A 20270-nucleotide genomic window follows, 5' to 3' on the forward strand; every position below is an offset into this window, starting at 1 on the left:
AACTTTTGCGAAAGTGAAGTCGTATATCATTTTTATAAAATTACTTTCTTTATAAAACGTGTGTATTCATTCAATATAATATTATTTTTCATTACTGTTTTTGAAGACTGTGCTCGGTAGGAGAAACAAGACATGCGAGATGCGCATGATCGCGAATCTTCAATTTTTTTTTTAATGTCAATCATTTCAGTTATTTGGAAGTTAGTCCCAAGTACAGCCACAACCAATTTAGTTTAATACACGATCCTTTCCTTCAAATTAGGCTCTCCCTTTAATTTAATTAGAAACTTGAGTGGCCATAGGAATGGTATTCTAATATTATACAGACATTCTTCTAACATAAAATGTAATGAATGTGAATAATTAGCTTTTAAACTAGAGTTAAATCAAAGAGCTTTTAATGGAGAAAAGAAGTATTCGATCGAATCACTTTGCAGTCTTCCTTGTTGCAATATCTAATGCATGTACTTGAAAGGAAATGAATATAATATTGTTACAATAAACTCAAAACAATGTCAAGTATTTATTCCGAAACGTCTTCATACAGATTAGCATGCACAAACAAATGATCATCATTATTTAAAGCTGATATTGTAATAAGCTGAAGCGTCGCTAAGTGCTGGCACATGGAGCCAGTGCCCCGAATTCCCAGTTGGTGTCAGGAAAAAAAATCACAGTATAAAGCCGCAACCATTGTTATACTAAAACGCCGAAAATTCCTGTGTCTGTGGTCTCGAACCTCGAGTATTTTAAGCCACCTAGCGACGCCCTTGGTAAAAGGTGATCAGAATTATAACTATTATGTGAATAGTACAAAAGAGTATGAAATAACCCACAGTTATTTGCCCCAAATCTAAAGCTCGCATTCTCGTGAATAATTTCTACTATTAAAATTCTGGAAAGAGAGTCATCTCTGTTTCAATGTGGCATTTGATGACAGATGATAATTCTCTTAAATTTATGATGTTTCATGTTATTATTGTTCATAATAATTTACTCAAACTCAGTTAATTAAAGCGAAACGAATGCAAGTTCTCATTATTTTAGATTAGGCTTAACACCCAAAGTATTAGTAGTATATTGTTTTAGAAACAATTTTCCTAGGCTAAAATCACGTGTCACCTGGTACATTCTGCAAAGTTAATAAGGTTAAATCTGAACAAGTAGCTTTCTAACTGGACAGTGTTTAGTTATTCAAAACATAAAATTGTATTTACATAATTTATTTACAAACATTTACGAAGAAAAAGTAATAAAAATCTTAGAGCTTTAAAAACACCATAACAATCTACAGAACGTTAATAACCAAATTATTATCGTTTTATTAGTAGGTATTTCATATTTCAGTCCTAACTGAGTTACTAAGCTAGCCAATATAACTACATTGAGACAAAATTTTACGCTCTGTTGCTACTACAACACGTTACAAGATTTTATGGTTATTGGCTTTATAGTTTCTTTTTTGTCTGGATCAGAAACAGTATAAATATTAAGTTTTCCAGATCTCTCTGTTCCTCAGTATGGCTTTGATACTTAAGGTTTGTCATTCATTATCCATCACATGAAAAAAAAAAAAGTTACACGATCCAGTTGTCCCTCCCTCTTTTTCTTAACCTAACCTCTCATTGGACAGCCGCAGAAATTAAGATTTGAAAACGGGGAAGAAAAAAAAAATCCACGAAAGCAAAAAAGCAAAACTTTTGATCCGAGTAGAACCAAATATACTATTTGAAATAGTATATTCACACCAAACGTATTGGTGAATGAACATTGCCGTGATAGGGGTCTGAATGAGTGCGGGTTACTCCGGGCCTCGTGTAATATTTATCCGTACATTAAACAGTTGAGATAAATAAAGTAGAGGAAGAGGTCAAGCGTACCTGACCCTCCCGAGCATACAAGTATCCAAACGACGAGAGAGAGAGAGCAGAACCGACGCTTTCAACATGGCGCGAATCTCCCTCTTCCGAAACATGGACCGAATCCTGATAAAGAAATATAAAGAATGGAACCTTAAAGTAGGTTCAAAATAGCCCTATAAGAATTTAATAACTTTTGTTTGTCTGTGGTTTAAAACTCATCGGAATGAACTAACAAATGTTTAAAAAAGTGTATAATTATAATTTAAAGTGTTTCAGAGCTTTTGTGTCACTCCGTGCGCAAGAGGGGGAGCCCCCCCCCCCAGCTTTACACTCTGGAAATCTGATATCTCTGTTCAAGTAAAAGAATTTGGAAACATCAGTAGAGAAAGATATTTCTTAAGGAAATGTCTGCACAGCTAGAATATATAGCTTAATACCTTAAAATAACATAAATAACCTGTGTAACTCTACACTATTACTGCTTACAGCAAGGCCTGCCATTCATCTTATGTATGCACACAGTTACGAAAAGATTTTCTATCCATTTGGTCTCAGCAACTGAAACTGCTTAAAATAGACAAATGCTAGTGAAAATAACTACTTACTTAAATAACACCCCAAACCATGCTGGCACTTTCACAAACATAGCATTCTTCGTGTATCACTGATATATATGTTAATACATACTCTTATCACGTTGTGCACATATTAACACTTATGTTATAGCAACAAAATATTCAATTATATTCATCCATCCCACACACTTTAAATAATTCAAGCACCCCTGTGTTTATATGTTATAAAGGCACGCTTAAGAAAAAATATATATACGTTATTAAATCCATTTAATTAACAAGTTACAAATAAAGCAATTACAGACCGTGTTAAAATGTACATATTACCCCTTGTATATAAGCGTGAGGTTTGATGGAGTTACACAGACCCCAAAATATTTAGATAAAATTTGTTCAAAAGAGAAAAAAAAAACAAAAACAACTAATGACACAGCAGTATGTCTGTGGACATGCAACGCTAGAAACCAGGTTTCGATACCCGTGATAGACAGAGCACAGATAGCCCTTTATGTAGCTTTCTGCTTAACTATAAAAAACAAAACAAAACAGTATTTGTACAAATACAGACTTAAGTTATTAACAGAACATAGCTTGGGGTAATGTAAACACACCTATTAGTAAAGAGCTATTTCTTAAGTTATTAACAGAACATAGCTTGGGGTAATGTAAACACACCTATTAGTAAAGAGCTATTTCTTAAGTTATTAACAGAACATAGCTTGGGGTAATGTAAACACACCTATTAGTAAAGAGCTATTTAGTGCTACTAATTCACACTTTGATTATATTTTTTTAACATCAACAGTTTTCGAGCTAATGAACATAGATGTATTTGAAGCTTCATGTAAAATTTCTCATTGGAGCAGTGAAAATAAAAATCTTTCACAATGCAGTAACACTTGTATAAGTAGAACTGAACTGTGTTAACGTTACCTAACTGGTAAAGCCATAACGATTTTAAATATTATGAGTCTGTTCGTTTCTGTTTTGTTTTTAATTTACCATTTGTTTACTCCCATTTACAGGAGTAATATTTAAAACGTTCCGATTTTAAAAACGAACATACCTTGGATATACTCCATTATTTAGTTTGCATCGTTATTGCATTATGTATAATTTGTAAGTTTTACAGAATCCTATGATTTTTTTAATATATGTGTTTTCTCCGATACAGAAAACCTGGTTAACTTACGGTTTATACAAGTTGTATAAATATAACATTTTCAAAGTTATATTCACCCAGAATACAGTAAGAAGTAAGTTTTTAAGTTACAATGATTTAGTGGAAATGTATTTCCTGTCACATTTTAAATCCAAAGAAAATTGTCTAAATTTTGCAAATACTCAGTATCATTAATCTGATTATTAATATTTATACAAAACCATGCTTCTAGTAAATACAACTGAATTACTCTCAAACAGGGACATGACTCGTTGCCTTGCTAATACTTTACAGTTAATGTTATTACCATTAGAATTCACAGAAGTCTTTAACCTCTTATATCCCTTTTTAGCATCTCCTTCTAGGATTCCACTTAAATTTTTACCGAGTCAATCAATTAGTAGCTCCTCCAGAAGGTTAATTAAACTCAAACAATTCAATGAAACAATTTCAAGTAACTGTTTTAAATAGAAATTCAGAAAGCGTCATGGCACTCGGCCTCTTTGATCCCAAAACCATGACACACATTAGAGAAAACCTGATACTTTAAAGTTTCGTCTTGTTCTGGCCTTGTATCCACTGATGTTCTTTCTCACTTGGTATTTATATAGATTGGTCTAACCTAAAACACCTTATTGCATTTAAAAAACAACAACAGTAACGACAATAGAGTATGTTTACTTATAAATATTCACTGTCGTCATAATTTTAAACCACAATTGAAAAAAAAAATCACTATGCTTGACATCAGCAAGTCATAATATTTAGGCGTCGATATACACACTGTCACCTATCACAGATCTTAACCATGTGGACACTGTAGAAATATCGGTGTAGACTGCAGGATGTCCAGAGTGACCACAGTTTCTTTGGAAAGAAAGAGTGCCATGTAGCTCCCACCGATCTTCATCGTTGATACACATTACTGGAGCCCCGGGGTGTTCCTGCCATACAGTAAGTTTTCTTATTAATTAACATTTACATAAATCTCAGAAACATTACAATTTTTCGTCTGATCTACGGAGGTGTTTTTTGTTTTTTTTTACATAAGATAAATCTAATTTCTCAGATGCAAAGTAGGTTTCCTGGAATGCAATGTGTTTCTATTTATTAAATACTATTTCCATGTTTTATTGGACCATTACAAACACAATGATAGGATAAACCAAGATTTAAATTTTGTTATTAAAATCGTGCATGACAAAAAGAATCTCGAATAATAATAGTAGAACGATACGACACACGTTTAAACAAAACCTCATCTCTTGTAAAACACAATGGTGTAATGAATTTACCACAATGACACAACTTTTAAACAGAGGTGATAGTATATATATCTAGTGATACTTTCTGAACCTATTCATAGTTACTACATGTCAAACGTGCACAGTTGTACAACGTTTCCTAAATTGTCTGTGTTGTAAGATAATTACCCACTATAACGACTACCATTAACTCAAGAATTAAACATCACACGCTGGGCAACCTAAAAATAATCGACACCACTATAACCAAAATTCTACCGCACATCACCATCACGTCAAGCACGTCGGATGACCTCCCCTCCCACATAATACTAAAAATCAGTCTCCATCACATGTATTATAGATGGCCCCACTTACACGCACATTATTCTGAAAAAAAAAATGTTTCCATCGCGTGTATTACAACCATGTCGGATGACCCCACTTACACAGATACACACTTTATTCTGGAAAAAAACAAACAAACGAAGTCTCCATCTAGTGTATCATAAACATACCAGATGACCTTCCATCACATGATGGTGAAAGTAGTACATTTATCAAAGTTATTGTAATCATCTTAATGAATACAGCAGATAAATGTAAAAAAAACTATCCAGATATCGCTGTTTGGAAGCTCTATTCAGATTAAACATTAGTAAAGACATAATATTTATCAACGACAATGAAACTGAGAGCCAACCAAAACCAATGATCACCGTCTATTCCAAAGTAGCGACCTCTTTTAGCCAATGGAGACAAATTACTCTGAAATTCCACAAAAGGTAGGACAGCTTCCAATCTTCGACCCCTTCAATCACGTTTGCTACCTTGTAATCAAAACGATTATTCTAACGAAGACCAATAAAAACAATGCCAGTAAAGAAGACAAAAATGTTATGAAATCTTTACTTAAGACAAAAAAAAGACATAACAATAAACTCTTGAGAAAAACTTCTTGCAGAATCTTTGGTCAATACCTTAACTCTGACGTTTACGTATACGCTACCTTAATCATAGAAGGACCTGTTAGAACAAAATAATTCCAAAAATTATCGAAAAGCTAGTCCTTGAAATCCCTGAATAACTATTTGTATTTATTACATAAAGTTCATAAATTCAATTGCGATGAACATCCGATTATTTCCTCTTTCACTCACCCCACTGAATAAATATTTAACTATTTATTTGAATATCCCTTCCTACCAAGCTCTTACTATCTTTCTGTGTGTATGATTTCTTATAACAAAGCCACCTCGGACTAGCTGTTGCGTTCATCACGGTGAGTCGAATTCCTTATTTTAACTTTGTAAATCCAAAAACTTACCGCTGTCCTACCGAGAAACATCATTTACGTCAATATAATTCGCGTTTTAAACGTTTTCAAGCATTTTTACATGTGTGAACCACAGATGAACAGAATTTCAGCATTGCCACTCATTACAATGATGGTGTGCTAGCACTAAAAAATTCCTTTAACAAAAACTTCACATTAAAACTTTTTACTCATCTAAATTATTTGTTCTAAAAATGAAAAGTGTTGTGGGCAATAAAGATATTATATAAATCCTTACTTCAAAAACATGCTGGAACTAAATTGATTTAGTTTTAACAAAAAACGCTTTGAGAAAACTGAGATATAAAACTCCACCAACAGAACATGGCTAGAACTAATAACTTACATTGCACCATAACATATTACTTTAACATAGCCGAGATATAAAACCGGAACTATATTTGTACTAGATGACTTAGCTCCAATGAGACGCTTTTTGGACAAAACTGACTATAAAACCTTACTATCTAAACGCTGTTCAAATAGTTTATTTTTCAAGTTTATCGATGAAACACTTTTACACTAACGCTGAGCAATAAATCTTCTCTACTGAAGCTCAACTCATACTAGAAGACTCAGTGTTAACAATGAAACACCTTTTTATAGAACTAAGACATAAATTTTGTGTACTGAAGCTCAGCTCGAACTAGAGGACTCAGTGTTAATAATGAAATGATTTTTTAAAGAAAACTATCAAATAAAATCTCTCGATTGAAATAATTCTCGAAGTACGTATTGAGTTTTAATAGTTACTATTTCTAACTTCAGTTGTGTGTTGTATCAAGAATTAAACAGAGTAGCGCTCAAACTGCAACTATTGAATAAGAGTAACTCCATAAAGGCCCCGGCATGGCCAGGTGGTTAGGTCCATCGACTCGTAATCTGTGGGTCACGGATTCATATCCCCATCATACCAAACAATCTCCCTCTTTCACCCATGGGGTCATTATAACGTGACGATCAATCCCAGATTTCATTTGCAAAAGAGTAGCCCAGCAGTTGGCTACTAAATCATTATTTCGCTCAAATATGTACATTTATACGACTCTGAATAGATTGTTCAAGATATATAATTTTTGTAAATTAACAGAAAGTTATTGCAGGTCTTGTCAGCTGTATGAAAATTTAATTTAAGATGTTCGTGGGTTTCAAAGATGTTCATCTGTCTCTCAGTTTGTGTAGTTTATTGTCCTCAAAAATTAACACTTGATCTCTCAAACACACGTACATTTGAAGCAAAAACATTTTTTTGTGATTGAATAATAACTGATTTGTTCACGACTGTAGTACTCCACGAAGATACCAACAGCCATTTTAATAATGACTCTCGATAAGGTCAGATCTGAAGTCTTTGACACCTTGGCTAAAACGAACAGAATCTCAGCTTCAAAGCTATCAATATAGTGTGTGGACCAGCGATGCTGTTCACGTAAGATAAAGTAATAAACAGAAGATGGCACATGACGATGCTTTCCTCCCCTCGTGACTCAGTTGCAGGTCAGAAGACTTATGATGATAAGTTACAGCACATGTGACTCACTGCGTAGCTCTGTGCTTCACAACAAACAAGCAAATAAATGTAACAATGTTAAAGTGGCCGAAATAAAAAAAAAAATCCAGAAAGTGTTTCATTGCGTTGGATTTAAAGATTGGTTTGGTTTGAATTTCGCGCAAAGCCACACGAGACCTAACTGAGCTAGTCGTCCCTAATTTACCAGTGTAAGACTAGAGGGAAGGCAGCTAGTCATCACTACCCACTGCCAACTCTTGAGCTACTCTTTTACCAACGAATAATAGGATTGCCCGTCACGTTATAACGCCCCCACGGCTGAAAGGGCGAGCATGTTTGATGTGACGGGGATTTTAACCTGCAACCCTTGGATTACGAGTCGAGTGTCTTGACCACCTGGTCATGCCGGGTCGGGTCTTAAGGACAAATAAGATGAACGACTGTTTAGAGTCTCGCAATATTCCAAAAAAATTGAAAACGTTTCTTCAGTGAGGTAGAAGCAGGGAGTTACCCTCCTATTTTGTGCATCGTGTTTGCTGAGGTCTTTAATGTACACACTAAACAGGAGGACACTTAAAATGAAATGGATAAAATGCATTTAATTTAATTACAATTAAACCTAACACTCAATAAAGTTCACTACATTTAACTGTGGCAAGTAAACAGGATGGAAATATGGAGCTGGGACTAGGTCATTTCTCTAAGAGAGAACTATAATATAATAAAATATCTCATGCAACATTTTATTAAGGAAACGTATTACATATTAGAACCTAAAAAGTTAATGTCAGTAGTTTTGACGACAACGAGAAACGTACACTTTAGACTACGATGGATGACTAAGTTTAGAAACTTACAACCCTGGACGATGATGGTGGATTGGGTTAAACATTCGCTGATCCCATCACTTCCAGATCTTATCCTTCGTATCGTCAGCTCCTTTATAAACTATCAATTATTCTATAGTATTGTTTCATCTCTCAGTGACCTCTTGTTCCATATAGCTAACTAACTCTTTAGTCTTTGACTGATTCTGTTATACAAATATATTCATTACATTTACGTATACAGTGGTACCTCGGTTCTCGAACGACTCCCTTCTCGAATAATTCGGTTTTCGAACATATTGTTTGAGAAAAAAATGTCTCGGTTGTCGAACATAAACTCGGTTCCCGAAACAAGCTGTCGTGGCCCGAACCCCCGAAATAACCCGACTGATGACCCGAACGACCCTTCGACCATTTTCGGCCCACGCCAAGCTTGCCCAAAACATTTTACCCGCACCTGTCGCTCAGTCCACACCCCACACTAAAATCTACTGTGAACGTTCTCGTTTTTCTTTTTGTTGTTTTTCTAAATATTCTGATTAAATAAGCCACCACGGAGTGAAAGAAGGATAATAAAAGCAGTAAACCCAAAAGAAAAGTTGTTAGAGCCACAATAGAGGTGAAAAAAGATCTCACAGCGAAGTGTGAGAGTAATGTTCACGTGTCTGACCTTACTACACATTTTGGTATGGCGAAGTCTACAGTCTGCAGTATACTGAAAAATGAAGAGGTCATCAAAGGGGCTGATGTTGCAAAAGGAGTGACAGTGCTTACGAAACAAATATCACAAACAATGGAAGAGGTAGAAAAACTGTTGTTGATTTGGGTAAACGAAAAACAGTTAGCTGGTGATAGCATTTCTGAGACCATCATTTGTGAGAAAGCAAAGCAGTTGCATGCTGACCTCCTGAAAAACACCCCTGGAACGAGTGCTGATACAAGTGATGCCTTTAAGACTAGTAGGGGGTGGTTTGAAAAATTTAGGAAGTGGCATACATAGTGTGGTGAGACATGGGAAGAGTACCAGTTCTAACAAAGACGCTGCTGATACATTTGTTAGGGAATTTAAGGACTATGTATAAGCTGAGGGTTTTATTCCCCAATAAGTGTTCAACTGTGATGAGACAGACCTCTTTTGGAAGAAAATGCCAAAGAGACATAAATCACCAAGGAGGAGAAGTCACTGCTAGGACACAAGTCAATGAAGGACAGGCCAACTCTATTGTTATGTAGTAGTTATGTTTTAAGTGGGGACTTAAAACTGAGGCCTTTGCTTGTGTACCATTCTGAGAACTCGAGGGTTTTTAAGAAAAATAATGTCCTGAAAAGTAAACTAGATGTCATGTTGAGGGCTAATAGTAAAGCATGGGTAACCAGGCAATTTTTTATGGAGTGGGTCCATGAAGTGTTTGTCCCAAGTGTAAAGAATTACCTCACGGAAAAACAGTTGCCACTCAAGGCACCTGCTCACCCACCAGGTTTGGAGGACGGGTTGGTGGAGGAGTACAAAAGCACTGTTCAAAAGGTGCTTTGAAGTGACCTCTGACAGAGTTAACCCTCAGAGAGTTCTGGAAAAATCACTTTGATATCCTCCATTGCTTGAGGATCATAGACAAAACCTAGAGGGAAGTGTCTTTGAGGACCATGAACTCAACCTGTAAGAAATTGTGGCCAGACTCAGTAGCAGACAGAGACTTTGAAGGCTTTGAGGCTGAGCCTGTTGTTGAGGATATTGTCTCACTAGGCAAGTGTATGGGCTTGAATGTGAGTGGTGATGATGTGGAGGAGTTGGTGGAAGACCACAACACTGAGCTCACCACGGAAGAACTCCAAGACCTTCAGAAGGAGCAGCAACAGAAGGCAACTGAGGAAGTGTCTTCAGATGAGGAGGAAGGAAGGGAGGATCTTCCTAGTTCACTAATCAAGGAAATGTGTGGAAAATGAGGAAAGTTACAAAGTTTTGTGGAAAAATTTCACCCTGACAAAGCTATAGCAAACCGTAGCATAAACCTTTTCAATAACAATGCCATGTCTTACTTCAGAAACATTTTAAAATGCAGACAGAAACAAACCTCATTAGACAAGATTTTAGTGAGAAATATGTCCAGTGAGTCTCAAGCAAGTTGTAGCGGTGCAAAGAAACAGAAAAGAGAAATAACCCCAGAAGGAGAGTTACCTGACGTTTTTAAGGAAGGTGACTCCCCTTCAAAACAATAATAACCCTCCTACTCTCCACGTTCCTCACCCCCTTTCACTTACGCCATCAGCTCTCCTCAGCACAGGTAAAGTGCAGTTAAATTTTCATTTATTGTGTTTATAGTTTTTGTGGTTGACTTTATGCGTGTAAGTATTATTATACAGGTATAAATAAGCAATATTTTTACTTAAAATGCTTCATAATGCGTAATATTTGGAAGTCTACAACGGATTAATTTAATTTATAGTATTTCTTATGGGAAAAATTAATTCGGTTTTCGAACAGCCTTCTGGAACGGATTACGTTCGAGAACAGAGGTACCACTGTATTTGTTTATTACTAAGCACAAAGCTACGTAAAGAGCTGTCTGTACTTTACTCACCGCAAGTACTAAAACCCGATTTTTAGCGTTATAACCACAAAAACTTTCCGCTGACACAAGACTCACTTACTTGCGGCTGATCCTACATCTCAGATATGTTCACTATCATTACTCGCGGCTGATCTTACATCTCAGATATGTTCACTATCATTACTTGTGACTGATATTACATCTCAGATATATTCACTATCATTACTTGTGACTGATCCTACGGCCCAGATATGTTCATTATCATTACTCGCGGCTGATCCTACATCTCAGATATGTTCACTATCATTACTCCCGGCTGATCCTACATCTCAGATATGTTCACTATGATTACTTGTGACTGATATTACATCTCGGATATATTCACTATCATTACTTGTGACTGATACTACATCTCAGATATATTCACTATCATTACTTGTGACTGATCCTACGGCCCAGATATGTTCATTATCATTACTCGCGGCTGATCCTACATCTCAGATATGTTCACTATCATTACTCGCGGCTGATCCTACATCTCAGATATGTTCACTATCATTACTCGCGGCTGATCCTACATCTCAGATATGTTCACTATCATTACTTGTGACTGATACTACATCTCAGATATATTCACTATCATTACTTGTGACTGATCCTACGGTCCAGATATGTTCATTATCATTACTCGCGGCTGATCCTACATCTCAGATATGTTCACTATCATTACTCGCGGCTGATCCTACATCTCAGATATGTTCATTATCATTACTCGCGGCTGATCCTACCGCTCAGATATGTTCACTATCATTACTCGCGGCTGATCCTACCGCTCAGATATGTTCACTATCATTACTCGCGGCTGATCCTACCGCTCAGATATGTTCACTATCATTACTCGCGGCTGATCCTACCGCTCAGATATGTTCACTATCAGTACTCGCGGCTGATCCTACATCTCAGATATGTTCACTATCATTACTGATTCTACAACCAAAAGTTGTTAATTAAACATTCCTTGAATTCGAAGACAGAAGTACATAATCAAAAAGTCTTTAAAAGAAACATGTTTAGCTTAGTAGAATTTCGGGATTTAATATATTTTAATGACGTTTACGTCCCCCGATGGGCCCGGCATGGCCAAGCATGTTAAGGCGTGCGACTCGTAATCCGTGGGGGCGTTATAACGTGACGGTCAATCCCACTATTCGTTGGTAAAAGAGTAGCCCAAGAGTTGGCGGTGGGTGGTGATGACTAGCTGCCTTCCCTCTAGTCTTACACTACTAAATTAGGGACGGCTAGCACAGATAGCTCTCGAGTAGCTTTGTGCGAGATTCAAAAACAACAACGTCCCCCGATTCGAAGTTGTGTTTGTTTCTTTAAGAAAAAAAAAAAGAAACATGCATATTGTATTAGCTGTTGTGCCTACCGCTGGGAATAAAATCCCGTCTCTTAACACTGTAAGTCCGTAAACTTACTCTTGTACCACCAGGGGGAACTCTTCGCTGACTTGCGTTTGTTTTAAATTTCACGCAAAGCAACACGAGGGCTATCTGTGCTAGCTGTCCCTAATTTAGCAGTGTAAGACTAGAGGGAAGGAAGCTATTCATCACTACCCACCTCCAACGCTTGAGCTACTCTTTTACCGACAAATAGTGGGATTGACCGTCACTTATAACGCTCCACGAGCATGTTTGGTGTGAAGAAGATTCAAACCCGAGACCCTAGATTACGAGTCGAACGCCTTAACCCACCTGGACATGCCGGGCCTTTTACATTTGAAAATAATAATAATAATAGAGTAAGAACGTTACGTGTTTAATACAAATAACTGTGGTTAAAGTGTTGAATCCAATGTTATAAAATGACTGTATTTAAGTACTAAAGAAATTATGGTACGTCTATGGAATACATAGGTTATTTAGTTAGTACCATAGCTCTAAGGATAATCATAGAATAGTTACAATAGAATACTATGAAAAGATACATATTAATTAAAAAGCAGGTGTCGCTTTTTTCAGAAATCGGTTCGTTGTCCTTCCAATGGAATAAAAAAAGAAAACGTTTTCACAACATTGCGCCTTCATATTATTTTAACCCTATTTATTAAGAAACTTCCAATTGTTTCGTATAATGTGCACAGGCTATACATACCTGACAAGCTGGCTCTTGACGATCGATGAAACCAGAACACATTGAGGTGTGAGGCAGCTGACCGTTATAATGTGCCGACCCATTGCATTCCTCCGCTGACATGGTAGGTATTGGTATATAGTGAAGACTCTGACGAGACGACGAGACTAGAGACAAAACACGAGTAATATTTCGTTTAAATAAGTTTGCAGCCATGCTGAAGTAGATGGCGGTATTAAATTATTTGCATATTAAATGGCTGTCTATTTTAATAAACAGATGCCGTACGAAAGAGAAACTAGCGCAGCTAATCTGATCGAACCTGAATTATTTAAGTTTAGCATTGCAAGTTACAATGAAAAGAAATTAATTGCAACTACGGGTTCAAACCAGTATTGCAACGGCTGTTTCAAGTCCGTTTAGGATCTTATAGCTCACCTCTTAATCTCTTTATTTTTAACTCTCTTTAAAGTAACTTGTTAGTTATATAAATAAAGTGAATTTCAAAACCAGCTATGGGTTCAATAAACGTATGAATTGCTTACTAGTAAATTATCCAAGAGGCCTGGCATGGCCAGGTGGTTAAGAATGCTCTATTCGCAATCTGAGGGTTGTGGGGTGGTCATAACGAGTTAGTACATATAGCCGTCGTGTAGTTTTGGAAGAAATTGAAACCAAATAATCCGAAACAAGTAAGGAGAACAACAAAGGCACCACAAATCGTCAACACCTTGTCAATCAAGTGAACGCGTGTTTCTCACCTCGAGACTTTTCCACAACAACTTGTTCTGCTACTATTGACCGTTACATCATAGCGCCCTCTGAAAGGGCGAACATGTTTGGTGTGACTGTGATTCGACCCGCGACCCTCACATCACGAGTCGAGCGCCCTAACCACCAAGCTATACCAGGCCGTGACATGAAAGTAGGTGTAAAACAGTTGTTATACATACCTTCTGGTCTCGTCTGATCCCAACTTGTTGTTACACATAGCTGACGAGGCTGAATTTCACTTTTTGGCAAACAGATGGCACCACCACGGCCATCAAACGGTATTGGAGTTTGTAATTCCAGTAACACAACGTCAAAATTGGTAAATTGACCAATCTGTTTAAAGTTGGGATGAAGAATTATTTTCTTTAATAGGTGGCTCTGCAGATCGTAACCAGAAGAAACCATGCTTCCAACATACTTCCAAACATCTGGATCACTGTATCAAAAATATATTTTGGAAAACATACATTATCATAATTTATTTTATTATTAGTTTTTAGGAGACTGGTTAAAACTTGCAACATTATTGCATGGTTAAAACGCGAGTTGTTTACAAAAAGAAAAGAAAAAAAGACCAATCACAATCTATGAAGAAATAAATAAAGATTTTATTAAAACCTGACGTTTCGGCTTACGCCTTTCCAAAGGCTACAGCTTCACATGCGTATATGACTCTTAATCCTTAGGAAAGGTGTAAGCCGAAACGTCGAGTTTGTATTTCTCTCAGGAGCATGATTAATTGTTGTTATTGTTATAAATATTGTTTCGATCTGCTCTGTAAAGCTTACAACCTTTATCTCTTAAAAATTTTAAAAATAAGAAAAACAAACTATAAAATCTAACGGAAAGCGTGACATACCCTTAGGCGACAATAATAAAATTATAAGTATAATTTTCCTACCTGTCTTTGACACATGAGGCGGATGTTACTAACCACCGTGGAGAAAGGACACTAACAGTACACAAGGTATGATTGTTAAATTTGTTCACAAGGAAGCCTACAAATGGCCACTGGCCGTCGGGAGCACTGCTACCTCCGATTATTCTACCCTGCAGTTCTCCTGTAAGACTCCAAGTACCACAACCTACGAAAATAAATTCTGGGTTTAGCAATCCAGAAATCAACATGTGGACAACAGCACTACATGAGGTGAAATGAAATGTAGTTTTGAACAAAGTATTTAGGGCTTTCAACCTAGTAGCAGTAACAGCTTCACGAACCTTAATAACACTGTAAGTAATGTTACATACTGGTTGGAATTTTGTAAATTTATGATTATTGAAACGTTATCTTAAGACATGAAAATTTGCTTCCCTTATATGTAATTGTAAAAAAAAAAAGGGAAAAATGCTCATAAGACTGTAAAACACAAAATGTGAAACAGCAAGTTTATATGTATCTATACATGGATCCAATAAACCTCTATGTTAAATTTGGTGAAAATTCATCAATAGGGGGCGAAACACATTTCTTCTTGTAGTAAAGGCACATTGGGCTATCCGTTGTGTCCACCTTTGTATATACTCCCGCATGGACCTAATGATCTTCCATACAAATTCTTCATAAGATTTCATACAAGTGGCTTACAGAAATACATTAACTACAAACTGGAGAATGTTTCACACAAGCAACCTATAGAGATACACTAACAACACAATAGAGAATGTTTTACACAAGTGACCTACAGGGATAAATTAATCACACACTGTAGAATGTTTCTACAACCTATAGAGATACATTAACTACACACTGGAGAACGTTTCATACAAGCAACCTATAGAGATACATTAACCACACACTGCAGAATACTTCACATAAGCGACCTACAGAGACATTAGCTACACACTGGAGAACGTTTCACACAAGCGACTTACAGAGATACATTAACTACACACTGGAGAACGTTTCATACAAGCAACCTATAGAGATATATTAACCACACACTGGAGAATGTTTCGCACAAGCGACTTACAGAGACACTTTAACCACACACTGGAGAATGTTTCCCACAAGCGACCTACAGAGATACATTAACCACACACTGGAGACTTTTTTCACACAAGTGACTCATTTATAAACCCACCAAAGGTCATATTAAGCTTACCATTAATACTATAATGTTAAAACTCAATACTTACTGAACCTTCGGCAACTAATCGCTACTCTGTTTGCACTTTGGCAGCTTTCACCTCTCCTGAAATAAATATGAACATACATTTACTCACGTCAGATCAAAGTGATGTCTTTATAACAACGTTTTGTGGCTACAGAAATTAGTACTTTTATTTTGTGGCGAAAGAGTTTCGGAAAGCTACACCTTATTTGGTCTTTAGCTAAATTAAGTTGGTGGTGAAAAAAGCGTTTAGCTTTGCCGTTTTCCTCTTTCAAAACCAAACAAACTTCTTCGCCTTTATAGTTTTATTCATAGCTAACTTGAAAAATGATTGAAGATTTTCTATATTAAAAAAACGAAAACAAAATTTAATCTTATTCGTTTCTTTGAATACATGAATAAAAGGCAAAATTCAAGCTTTCTAACCTCAATAACAGCGACTCCTGGAGGTATGAGACGTTGCTATTAGGGACTATTTCTTGTACTAAATGGTAGAAATTTTTGTCTCTTTCAGGGTTGGAGTCATTACTTGGTAGATAATCTGTTGAGACTGCTTCACTGTTTGGATGATATAAATAAAATGTTTATTGTACAATATTCTGCCAATTTTCCAAAAGCAAAATATATATAGTCATGTGCAGAGGAACATAAGATTCTAAATATAAATCTGGACTGAAAGCATATATTGTTAGAAAATTATAAGACTGCATTAGTTGTAACTAAAAGTTAACTGAATCTGTTCTTAGTTCTATTAACAGTCGTAACTTGATAAGGGAAAATACATTTTATACACACAATTTATTGTTAGGAATAGCTTGTTGTGACTAATAAAATAACACCAATGCATAAAATCAATATTTTCTATCAGAAACCAAAATAATTTAATCGACATAATTTTACGAATCTCCAAATTAGTGAAATTGAAATTTTTATATGCTATTTTTTAAGATGTAGAAATAATGAAAATTTATATATTCTAATAATAATATATGTTTTATAAATGAAACAGATATTATATGCATATTAATATCCGGTTAGTTTTACCGATTACTACGCCAAAACAATGTTTTTAGGTTATTTGTTTGGTTATAGCACTGTGTTAACACTAATTTCTATCACGAATCATATACCGACGATGTTCATATATCTTAGTTTACCTGTAGCCCAGTTTTTGACAGACAAAGTCACTGTGTGCCTTATTCCAACCATCACCACAAACCGAAGTCCATCCATGCTGGAAATGAAATACCTCTAGCAACATGGAATCTTTACGTAACCGCACTGAAAGAACAACAATGCCCTCTCTTGTTACTTATTTATACTAAACCTTGATATGTCAAATAAAACTATATGATAGTATTACATCGGAATAACAGTACACATTGTTTTTTTTAAATCTGGTTTGTTTTACCGTGTGTTTTAGAGCAAAGCTGCACTGGGCATTCTGCTGTGGCTATCGCGAGGAATCTAACCACGAACTTATCGTTATCAAACTATAAATTTACAGCTGTCCCCCTGAAGAACTGTCAAGCCTAATTAAAACTTTATATATTGTTCTTAAATGTGGTTAAGAATTTACGTTGTTATTAAATCTGATGACCACTTTAGATTGTTATTAATCCAGTAAACACTTGAAACTGTTAAAAAACTAATCAACTACAGAGCGCGTTTTTGTGGCAATGAGACGCGACTAATGAACCTGTAGATTTATATTGCAGCTTTGGTTCGCTAACCACAAGCAATGCTCGGCACATGTATTATGATTATTATTATACGAAATACTGCTTTTCTCTTTTGCTTTTAAAGGGAACACGACGCTAACTGTTGAGAATAGATACAAAACAATCCATTGTTAAATCTATAAAACAGTATTACAGTTTATATTTACATTTGAAAAATAAATGAAGCCTTAATACGATAAAATATGAAAATACAAAAACGGTTAACCTTACTGTAAAGAAAAGTGAAATATCTGAGCAGCATCTCAATCTAACAACCTTTAGTATGACATAAGTTCATAAAGTATGGGATAATAGTGTGTTAATAAAGCTTCTCAGGCATCGATGCCTCAATAGTAAGGCTTAGTGCTTATGTCTATAAAATGTGTAACTCGAGGCTTACAGTAGCTGCAATGCAGAAAGCCAGTTAAGCAGTTTTGCGCTTAAAACAGTGGTTCTTAACCTGGGTTCAATCGAATCTCAGGGGTTCGGTGAGTCAGTCTCAGGGGTTCGGCGGAGGTCAAGACACACACACTGAACTTGTCTCTGAAAGGCAACAGCAAAAGCCACATTGATTTGCAGTAAATATTCATTGAGTTATGTTTTTGTTTTTGTGTGAAATTCATGTTTTGTTGGTTTTATTCTTTGAACACAGTGATATTGTGTGCAACTGATGCTTGGTTCATTTTGTGCACTAATAAAATATCTACTTATGTTTTGAATTTGAAAAAAATCGTATGTTATTTTTCCAATTACGAAGAGTTCAGTGAATGCAAGTACGAAACTTCCAGGGTTCAGTACCTCCAACAAGGTTAAGAACCACTGGCTTAAAACAAACGACATTATAACCCGAAAGGTGGACCTTTCGAAAGCGCTCGGGTTATAGGGATTTTATTCATTTCTATCCAGACTCCTTGAGCCTAGATTATGAATAATCCGTGTTAATATACAAATTAAATACATACGTTAGTTTGAGTATAAAAAATTAAATGTATGCTAAACGTAGAGTTTTTTATGTCACAAACATCATATATATATTATACGTAATAAAGAATATGATATATGGAAAACGAATACATTACAGTTTTAAAACTGCATTAAGCATTAACTCTTCTGTTAAACAGAAATTCTTAACATCAATAGTGAAGATTTTACCACATATAACAACAAAACACAACTAATGTGTATTCACATTTCTAAAAATTAAAGCTTTTGTTACTAATGAAAAAAAAATCCATATAAAACCGCCTAGAGGCTAGCCTTCAGTAAGCATAGAGATGTGGTAATGGAAACTTTAAAATCTTATGGACGCTGGTGTATAGTAAGCACAAAGATGTGTAAGTGGAACCTTTAAGAACTTACGAACGCTGAGTTACAGTAAACACAAAGATGTGTAAGTGGAAGCTCTAATAACTTATGGAAGCTGGTGTACAGTAATCACAAAGATGTAGAAGTGGGAACTATAATAACTTACCGCATCTGAGCTCATCACTAGAACCAGGGCAGTCACCAGATCCATCACAAACTAGTGAATGGGGGATGCAGCCCCCTCCCTGACATCTAAACTCGTTCTCGACACAGTCTTTGGAGAAACAACAAATACATGGATTACCAGTGGTCACTGTTTACGTTAAAATAGTAATAGTGTTATCTTTTGAGGCGTTACTTAAGTTATACATTTATGAAGAACATTTGTTTCAAGGACGATAAATTGTGTTATTATATTCGTTAACGTGTTAAAACATTTCAACATTAAATTTTTAGATACCTAGCTTTGAGACCTCGAAGATGAACACATAAGAATCGTATACAAGGTTGTCATTCTACCACATGTAGCCATCCTCCACAGGGATGCCATCTCACTACGAGTGGTCATCCTTTACAGGACTGTCATTCTAATTCAAGTCACCATCCTAGACAAGGATGCCATTCTACCAGGTGTGGCCATCCTTTACAGGACTGTCATTCTAATTCAAGTCACCATCCTAGACAAGGATGCCATTCTACCAGGTGTGGCCATCCTATACAGAGCTATCATTTTACCAAGTTTGGTCATCCTACACAGAAATGTTATTCTACCACGTGTGGTCATCCTATACAGGGTTATTATTCTCTCACGTGTATCCAAAGGTGTAAACTATTTAATTAATTTAGGGAACACCAGAAGACAGACTTGGAAACAAAGAATTAAAATCTTACCTGAGTTTTACTTTCCACATGATATTTTAAAACTATAATAGTCTGATTCTGAAAACAAAACTCGTCACAAAGGGTTAAGAATGTATACAGCTTTTTTATCTTTCTTTTATTATACTCACCACAGCCTGCTTCGTCTTCTTGGCCGAAACAGTCTATGATTCCATTACATCTCCAATCTTTAGGTATACAGAATCCTTCTGGACACAAAAACTGTTGTTCTGAGCATTCTGTTGCTATAGTACGTGAAAAGTTTTAGGTATTTTCTAA

General features: G+C 35.9%; 1 protein-coding gene across 1 annotated transcript in view; it reads right to left on the reverse strand.

Annotated features, from left to right (window-relative positions):
* Positions 1–504: 504 nt before the first annotated feature.
* Positions 505–20270, reverse strand: part of LOC143252574 (uncharacterized) — a 61631-nt gene continuing 41865 nt past the window's right edge. Inside the window, exons 16-24 of the mRNA XM_076504914.1 lie at positions 20123–20236; positions 19279–19386; positions 17244–17367; positions 16513–16644; positions 16112–16167; positions 14874–15057; positions 14152–14408; positions 13220–13365; positions 505–4543 (exon numbers count right to left, since the gene is read on the reverse strand). Of these exons, the coding sequence (XP_076361029.1) occupies positions 4364–4543; positions 13220–13365; positions 14152–14408; positions 14874–15057; positions 16112–16167; positions 16513–16644; positions 17244–17367; positions 19279–19386; positions 20123–20236 (1301 nt within the window). The 3' untranslated portion in view covers positions 505–4363. The remainder of the gene's footprint in view (positions 4544–13219; positions 13366–14151; positions 14409–14873; positions 15058–16111; positions 16168–16512; positions 16645–17243; positions 17368–19278; positions 19387–20122; positions 20237–20270) is intronic.

Source organism: Tachypleus tridentatus, chromosome 6 (assembly GCF_004210375.1).
Source record: "Tachypleus tridentatus isolate NWPU-2018 chromosome 6, ASM421037v1, whole genome shotgun sequence".
Classification (NCBI taxonomy): Eukaryota; Metazoa; Arthropoda; class Merostomata; order Xiphosura; family Limulidae; genus Tachypleus; species Tachypleus tridentatus.